Here is a 9,144-nt window from a genome sequence, read left to right on the forward strand (position 1 = left end):
TGGAACAGTCCTGTAATGAGCATATTCTAGAGACACTCAGCATCATATGGCTTCAGACCATCATGGATACCCACCTTTAAATATGCACGTAAAAATGAAGGAGGAGGGGACCAAAGAGCAGGACTAAACCGATTTTTGACGCTTTTAACCAGTCTTCCAGGAAAGAAGCTTCACCTCTACAACACAGCAGGAGCGCAGAAGGGAAAAGAGAGAGCGAGAGGGAGCAGCATTAGGAAAAATGCTGTGCCAGATTGATCTCATTTAACACATAAGTGAGGAAATACTGTCATTTGATTTGGAAAACATGATCTAGAGGGAGGCCTAAACACCATCCATGCTTTGAGGCTATGGATGCTCTCCCACATTTCTGCATTTTTGTGAGCCGGAGCGGTATGTTTGGGGGCCGTGTAATGTCTGATTGAGTGTATCAATGCTGCTGCTGAGTGGATCTCTTTGGCTGTGGAAAAAAACTAGGCCTTGTTTGCCTGCTGATCTCCACGCAGGGAACGCGGGACGCGGCTGTGTGCCTCAGCCTGTTGGGACTGTGCAGAGAGGAAGGGAGAAGCTCACCATCTGCATGGCCGTTGGAAGTAGCATGCACAATAAAAACATCCAATACCAAAGGCCACGCACACTCAGGCAGGAGCTATAACACCAGGATGGTAGTCTGGTAGATTCTTTTTCACCCCTTTAAATCGTCTGGACTTAAAAGCACTGCTTTTTTTCTATACTTTCAAAATCTACTTGAAGGACGGGAGGAATATTGCTGTAACACTTCCTGTATAATTGATCGCTGTCTTCCTTTTTTGCTTGCCAATTGCAGTTCATCACTTGACTTTCTAAAGATTTGCCAAAACCTGTTTCATGCATGTCCACTGGAGGCAGGTTTGACTTTGATGATGGGGGGTCGTACTGTGGAGGGTGGGAACAGGGCAAGGCGCATGGCCGAGGGGTCTGCACAGGGCCTCAGGGCCAGGGGGAGTATGCGGGGGCCTGGAGCCATGGATTCGAAATTCTTGGAGTTTACACTTGGCCCAGCGGAAACAGTTACAAGGGAACCTGGGCACAGGGCAAGAGGCATGGCATTGGCGTGGAGAGCAAAGGGAGGTGGGAGTACAAGGGGGAATGGACACAAGGGTTCAAAGGCAGGTATGGGAAGTTGGAAAGCACTAGCAGCGGTTCCCGTTATGAAGGCACCTGGAGCAATGGCTTACAGGATGGATACGGCTCAGAGACCTATTCGGATGGAGGTCAGATTCTAAAAGTATTCGCTGTGTTCTGGTAGCAGCAAAGAACTAATGTTAAATCATTAAGCATGTTAAATGAATACACTGTCAACTTTTAAAATGCTTCCCGTATCTTTGAAAAGTTGTTCTGTTAATGTCAAAGCCTGTGCTTCCAATCAAGCCTACAGTATTTTGGCACACATTCATCTGTCATTTGATAGAAACTAGATTAATTTGGCAGATGCCTGAAGCAAAACCAGTGGAAAACTACTCATCTTTGTTAGTAGCAACTTATATTATATGTAAATTGACAAGAGACAGCACTTGCATAGCTGGAGGAGAAACAGCCAGGAATTAATCTATTAAATAACAGAAATGGAAAATAGAAAGTGTTTTAAAAGACAGCTCTGCTTCCATTTATATAACATTGTAGTAAAATAGTGAGACTGCTTTGCTTTAGAAAAGTTATGAAACATTTTAGACTATACAGAAAATAATTAGCATGTGCTTTAAAGCATAACATTTCGCCATATGAACTAATTCACCATGCGAATCTGAAGCACATACGCCTCTGTACAGTAAATTACCATGGAAACCGACCGACAGCAGGTCATTATGTCACTATAGACTCTTGGCTGTGCTCGCTGATTGGCTGTTTCACATTCTTGTGTAATCTGCTTCCTGACGTGTTTCGGAGATTAATGCGGAAAATATTGTGATTTGGTTATAATTCATGTCTTTGTACACTAGAACGGATTATTTGGGAAACAGAAATTAAAGTTTGTGTTTGCATCACACGACAGACGTCCCCTTTTAGATCGGGTTAGAATTAAATCCAAAGCAGAATGCGATGGACATGTATTCAGTAGTTCTTCTTTTCGCTCGTTGATTAAACAGGACTTTAATATTTTGCCGAAATCCCCAACAATAGCGAAATAACGCGTGTCTATTGTTTCAGCACCCTGGACAGTTACTATCGCTAAGCAGCATCTGTTACATTTCAAACTGTCACTGTAACAACATAAAGCCTCGCATTTATTCGACAACATGATCTCGCCTTTTCTCGAACGTTCCAAATTACTTTAGAAAATCATGTAATGTCTAAACAAATAACACAAGTCACTTGAAGTAGAAATGTGAATACTCATGGACATGCATTTATTTACTAGCCCCCCCCCCCCCCCCCCCCCCCCCCGTTTTTCTTTTATGTGTTTAAAAAGCGGCGACTTTTGAATTCTTAACTATTGTGTTAAGCAGAGTAAAAGCTTAAAAATTAATAATAATAATAATAATACGGAAAAGCTACAAATACACAACCAGTGTTATATGACATTTAACACTGACATTTAATAATAAAATATTCTTGTTATTTTTTTCTGATTTTAATAAATGCACCGTGTATAACTTATATAGCTATAATAATAAGCAAATACAGACAAAAAATTACTTTCCATTATACATTCCTTTTGTGCCCCATTTGACTATGGTGGGTCTTTTTACAGCAGCACTTTTTAACAGTTATTGAAGAAACTATAGATTTATAGATCTGTTGTTTGTCTCGTATACAGTAAATGTAATAAGTCATAATAAGATACATAAAATTTCAACGTTTAAAAATCACTTCAAATTTTTAAATGACCTCAAATTAGCATTTTTGTCATTGTGCACAATGACCTCATAAATCTGGAAGATTCTGAGATGCAAATCGGTGTCTATGAAAAAATATTGTCATTTAGTGTTTTGGAAAGAAATGAAATCATAAAGGCATTTTACCCCTATTGTACAAGTCATCTGAATAATGATATGAACTTTGCTCTATTCCTGTTCCTCTCACAGGCACATACCAAGGCCAGTGGTTGAGCGGTATGCGTCATGGCTATGGAGTGCGACAGAGTGTGCCTTATGGCATGGCAGCCATCATCTTCTCTCCTATGTGCACCTCCATAAACTCCCTACGATCTGATCACAGTGAAGGGGCCCCCACTCCAGAAGATGGCTCTGGTGTCAGTGGGGTATCTGGCAGCCCAGTGGGGCGCAGTGGCTTTGTACTTTGTGCTCACAGTGAAGCAGACAAGCACAGGAAGAGGAAAGGTCGCTTCCGACAGTCCATACTGAGTGGTTTGAAGCTGCGGAGGTCTGAGTCCAAGAGCTCTCTGGCCAGCCAGTTAAGCAAGCAGAGTTCCTTCTGCAGCGAGGGAGGTATGAGCACAGTCAGCTCAGCTGCCTCAGACATCAACTCCAATGTCAGCTTAGGTGAAGCGGAAGCAGGGAGCAACGTGGATGCCACTGTCACCGAAACATATGCTGGTGAATGGAGGAATGATATGCGATCAGGGTGGGGTGTAAGTCATCGCTCCGATGGACTTCACTATGAAGGTGAGTGGTTTGGAAACAAGCGGCATGGCTATGGCTGCACCACTTTTCCAGATGGAACCAAGGAAGAGGGAAAATACAAGCAGAATGTTCTGGTGAGTGGAAAGCGGAAAAACCTAATACCACTACGTACCAGCAAAATCCGTGAAAAAGTGGATCGTGCTGTGGAAGCTGCCGAGAAAGCTGCAGACATTGCCAAGCAGAAGGCTGAGATTGCATTGTCCAGGTAAGGTGTAATAATGTCACACATAAGAGTGCAATCACAATTAGGGAGGATCTATAAAGTGTTACAGATATGACCATTTGAGCAAGACAACTAAATAAAACCAAATACAAGCTTAATTATAGGTCAAATTTGGAGTAAAAATTATGATCAATATCAAAGGAAAACAAAACTTTCTTACTTTCTTCAGAATGAGCCATGCTAGAGGAAAGGCAGAGGCTGCAGAAGGAGTCGCACAGAGAGCCCAGGAGGAGTGCCGTCTGGCCAGGGCTATAGCCAAAGAACTTTCCCCCTCTATCCATCGCTATGGGAATGGTCAGTAAAAAATAAATAAATAAATAAAACAAAACGTAAACTGACAAACCTATTCAGATGAAATTACGTTACATACTTCCCCATAAATCATTATTCAGTATCTGTAATGCATATAAGAATGGAACTGTTGTGTACTAAACTTATTCCATGTAATGTTTTGCCAACATCAGCAATGACCAAGTCTAATTCTATTTTTTTTGATTATGAGGGTATTTTATAATTCATCACTTAATGTGACCATGTCTTTATATTTACTTTTACTAGGACTGGAGTGCCAGAGACCAAAGCATCAGGACAGGAAAGAGACAGACCTGGAGGTTGTCTCGACTGGTACAGACAGCCCTGAGCTCTGCACACCAGACACAACACCCCCACCCCAGACACCTGACCTGAGCCCAGTTCTAAGCAGCCCCTCCTCACCTCCCTGCAGCCCACCCACTCATCGCAGTAGGAATGCTTGTTTTATGCGGCAGAGCGCTGTGGATGAACAAGGAGGGGCCGAGATTCAGGTTCTAATAGAAGGTAGAGGCATGGACAGCATGAGAAGTGGGGCCAACAGTTGGACTGCTGAGATGTGTCCTCACAGAAGAGGAAGCAAAGGGGAGAGCAGTCGCTCTACAACTCCATCCTTGCTGGAAGAGGAGATCGGTCATGTAAATGGACATGAGAATTCCTTAACTCATCACCCATGGGAGAACGGCTCCTCTAATCACAAGCCCATTGAGCATATGGCCCCTGAGAAGGTGTGGGATGAAATGTCCTCCAATCAAAAGCCCTTGAAGCATGTTTCCTTAAATCAAAAATCCAGGGAACATACAATTTCCAGGGAAAGAGAACGGGAGCATAAACCATCCAATCACAAATCTGTTGATCGCGACTCTTCCAAGTTCAAACCACAGGTGCACATATATTCCAATCACAAGTCAGCTGGTCATAATTTGTCCAATCACAAGACCAATGAGCATGCTTCCTCCAATCACAAACCAAAGGAGTTTATTTCTGCAAATGAAAAACCACACGTTTCTTACCACTATAAACCCCAAGAGCATGTTTCCTCCTATCACAAACAACATGAGCATGTCCACTTCAACCACAAGCCAAGAAAGTCTTTTACCAATCATTCGATTGTTGAGTCTAGCTTGAATGCATACCAGCTATCAGACTGTGGAGCCAACAACTCCAATCTGGAATGGACTGTTGAAAACAATTCCCAGTGGATCTCTTCTCATTCACATCTGCAGGAGAAAGAAGGGGAAAATGATTATCGGGTTGAAATGAGGTTCCAGCCCCTAGACTCCGTTTCCCATCAGAACTTTGGCTCTGGCATGAAATGCTCGGGTCTCCAAGGGCACAATTTGCAGAGACTACGTCAGCGAAACCATGAAGGCAAAGAATGGGGTCTTTCAGCCAGGGAGGGGTCCATGGACTCTGTGCAGATGCTTGACAGCTTGAATGTTGGGGTTGATGTGGAGGAATGGCCTTTGCACAGGGACATTACTCTTTCACCCCCTTTAACATCTACTCCAGAATCACTGGAACAAGAAGGAGAGCATCTGAACCTGATGAAGACAAACTCAGTAAGTAAATAGCGTGATGGCCTTTGGGTATGAAAGGTGACAATCTTCGACCTAATGCTATCGTTTAATCGAGCATCATATGTGACCCTGGATAACAAAATTATTCATAGTCCATAAAATTCCATAAAAAAATCAAAATATTGAAAAAAATCACCTTTAAAGTTGTTCAAATAAAGTTAATCAAAATCAAAATGTAAGATTTGATATATATTCACGGTAGGAAATTTACAAAATATCTTCATGGAACATGATATTTCCTTAATATCCCAACGATTTTTGGAAATAAAAAATAGATAATTTTGACCCATACAATGTATTGTTGGCTATTGCTACACCTGTGTGACCTAAAACTGGTTTTGCGGTCCAGGGTCATATATTTTGATTCTGGTAGTAAAATCACATTCCATATAGAGAAACTGATTCCTAACGACAGAGTTTATACCTTTCGAGACAAACCTACCATGAGCTCGGAGGTGCTTAAATGATGATATATGCTTAGAAGCCACAAGGCAATGTGATTAAAATTGTGTTTAATACAGTAGCTCAGTTCTGGGTGTAGAGCTACACTACCCATAATTCAGAAGATAGCTCCACCAATCAGAGACGCTACAATTACAATGGAAATATAAGTGCACCAAATACACTCAGAAGTGACTACTCATTCCCATTAAACATTACAAATGACTCAATTATTCAGTCTGACTATTGAGCTACTAATGGAGTTTTTAACAATAATATAGTATTTTGGAATTTATACGGTATCTGCACTGTTTCTGATTAGATTCCATCAATTGTATTGCTTCATAGAATGTGTAGTTCATGTAGTTCTTAATGAAATGATTGAAGACCTTTTTCCTTAATTTACTATTGTGGTGAACCAGATCTCAGAGCTGGTTTGTTTCTTTCAAGGCTTAGACCTCTGTAGAGAAGATTTTTCAATCCCTAAGGAGAAAATGAATAGAAAAATACTTCTGGAACCCAGGCAACAGAAAAAAGTGGAAACTCTTAGGGTCACCTTTGGGCTCTGTTTGCTGTGTAAAGTACTACATTATGTATATTGCATTTGCAAATATTAGGAAGGAGCAAATAGTATCTAATAAGGATCTTTAAACTGATCTTATTGATATCATATTTTTTTAATGGTTTAAATATGTTTAAATCTGCAATGCATTGTTTTTAATAAGATATTTTACTCTCTTTCTGCAGGGCTCCAGCTCTGTCCTGGTGGTCATGGTGATATTACTCAACATTGGTGTAGCCATTTTGTTCATTCATTTCTTTATTTAATCATATGGCCTATAGAATGTCAATAACAGCATTAAACATCATCAAGAGTAAGATATGCACACTTAGCACCACGTCTTAATATAAGGAACCCAAAATCACAGTAGTAAATGTCCGTGTAAGTGTGGCAAGCCCATGTAAACTGTAAACTTCTTTTATGGTCAGATTTATTATATAATTCCATTATAATCCATTAATTAACTTTGCTTACTTTTTTCTTCCATTCATAATAAAGGTCCATTTACAATATTCTGTAGAAATGAAGTATTACACACGTTTAGGTTTTTTAATATACAGCTTGTCTGATACGTTTTACCACATATTTAACAGTTACAAAATATTATTTCACACTTATTTGTTTTCTTTTCAAATGCACACAAGGCCATTATTGAGTAACAAGACTGAAGATTGTGCAAAGACAGTCTTGTGGTTTTATGTAGTATGATATAGTTGATGTAAGATGCGATTCACACTTATATATAACCAAGACTACACATACCCCCCCCACCCCCGACTGTATGCCAGGGTACAGCCCTACATGATCGCTGCAGACGCTCATTACATTATCCATAGAAATCAACCCTCTCATCTACATACCCAGATCTGACACACCTATACGTCTGCGGTAACAGCTATCTTAAAGGGCTTCATCATATAGTGCATTCCCATTAAACTCATGCCATTTGAATCAGATAAACCTGAAGATTTCTCTCCACACTTACGAATCCCCCCTCACAGAATTTCAGCACAATCCAGTCATGTAGTTCATTTTGAAACACATTTTGAAAACACATTCACCATTGAAACACTGCTATGCCAAACTCACTACTAAAGAACCTTCTGTGATGTCACATCTGCCATGGGACATAAAAGTACAACAGAGGTACAGCAGTGGCTGAGTATTCCGGCTCATACTGGATAAAGTCTGAGACTGTTACCTAACGACCACTGCTTTCAATATATATTATTCTATATTACTGAACATTTAACATATTTTAACAAGTTTGCAAGATATCATTGATATGCTGAGTGCCTTTTTTAATTGAGAAACCATCCCAGCGAGCAGGTTATGTACTGTTGACCGCTCATACAGAGGTCACGAGAAATGGTTTGTCTCTCTCCCACCCCACCTTTGAACAAATCAAGTTGGCTTAAGATCTGAGCCTAAGCCTGTGGAGATTTTTACAGCATGTTTGTTAGCCTGTTCTCTTCTGCTGTTACTCTTGTGTGATTTTCTGCCTGTCTCTCTGTCCAGCAACTTAGAAAACAATTGGGACTGAAAGCAGTTTAAAAATACCAGCTTATGTTTCTCAGTGGGACCTGACTGACATTATCTAAATTAATGAATGATAAACTGCTATTGTATATTTTATACTATTCATCCAGTGATGTTGTGAGATCATTGCATGCCTAAGCATGCCCTTTCTTACGCAATGATTTATGAGATTGTTTCCAAGTTATGTGGAAAATTAATAAAATGTTTGAGGTTATGTTGTGACTTATGGTTGTCAACTAAAACATTTACACACACACACACACACAAACAGTCTTCCATTTTTATATCAGATGTGGATTTGGTAACCAACAAATAAAGGAGCCATGGCATAAGCCATTACAAAGAAATGATCCACTCTTACATACATGATGAGAGAATACATTTTAATGCTTAATATGGAGTTTGTAGCCTAGTTCCACCTTACCAAAATTATTTTTTAAAGTGGCATCACGACGCCCTCTATGGTGGCTGTAGGACTGGACATCCCACCTTACAGTAAAAAGGGCCAGTCTTATATTTGTTTATTCTAGCGTGCACATTAGCTGAACTGGCCTAAAAAAAAAAGATCTGTCACTTTTTGATGTGATATTTATGATACCACTGTTGACAGATATTATTTCTGAAATAATTTTTTACCGAAACTTGTTTAGATTTCAAGCTCTCTTTGTTAAAGTAGATGTAGCTGTGCATGCATTCCAGGACCAGTGGACTCACATGTGAATTTAAAAGGACTCATTGTATTCAGGGCATAACCAACTTTATTATAATACGTCATTTTAATATTAATCTTTATATATATATATATATATATATATATAAAACCTTGAATATTTGGTTACATTTTTCATACTATTACAATGTGCTGTCTTT

At 39.9% G+C, this 9,144-nt stretch overlaps 1 protein-coding gene across 1 annotated transcript; it reads left to right on the forward strand.

The window, feature by feature from the left end:
* On the forward strand, positions 1-8,488 carry jph3a (junctophilin 3a). Its single transcript, XM_052560053.1, has 5 exons — positions 1-1,250; positions 3,063-3,825; positions 4,013-4,137; positions 4,402-5,714; positions 6,921-8,488. Exons 1-5 carry the CDS (start codon positions 869-871, stop codon positions 6,999-7,001), a joined length of 2,664 nt encoding a protein of 887 aa, XP_052416013.1. The 5' UTR covers positions 1-868; the 3' UTR covers positions 7,002-8,488.
* Positions 8,489-9,144: the final 656 nt, after the last annotated feature.

The sequence above is a fragment of the Carassius gibelio genome, chromosome B7 (genome assembly GCF_023724105.1).
Source record: "Carassius gibelio isolate Cgi1373 ecotype wild population from Czech Republic chromosome B7, carGib1.2-hapl.c, whole genome shotgun sequence".
In the NCBI taxonomy this organism is placed as follows: Eukaryota; Metazoa; Chordata; class Actinopteri; order Cypriniformes; family Cyprinidae; genus Carassius; species Carassius gibelio.

Excerpts from the sequence above, each read along its gene's own strand:
- jph3a (XM_052560053.1), top strand. The coding sequence starts at position 869 with ATGTCCACTGGAGGCAGGTTTGACTTTGATGATGGGGGGTCGTACTGT. Across the intron at positions 3,826-4,012 it reads GCTGAGATTGCATTGTCCAG|AATGAGCCATGCTAGAGGAA; the intron begins GTAAGGTGTAAT and ends TACTTTCTTCAG. Across the intron at positions 5,715-6,920 it reads ACCTGATGAAGACAAACTCA|GGCTCCAGCTCTGTCCTGGT; the intron begins GTAAGTAAATAG and ends CTCTTTCTGCAG.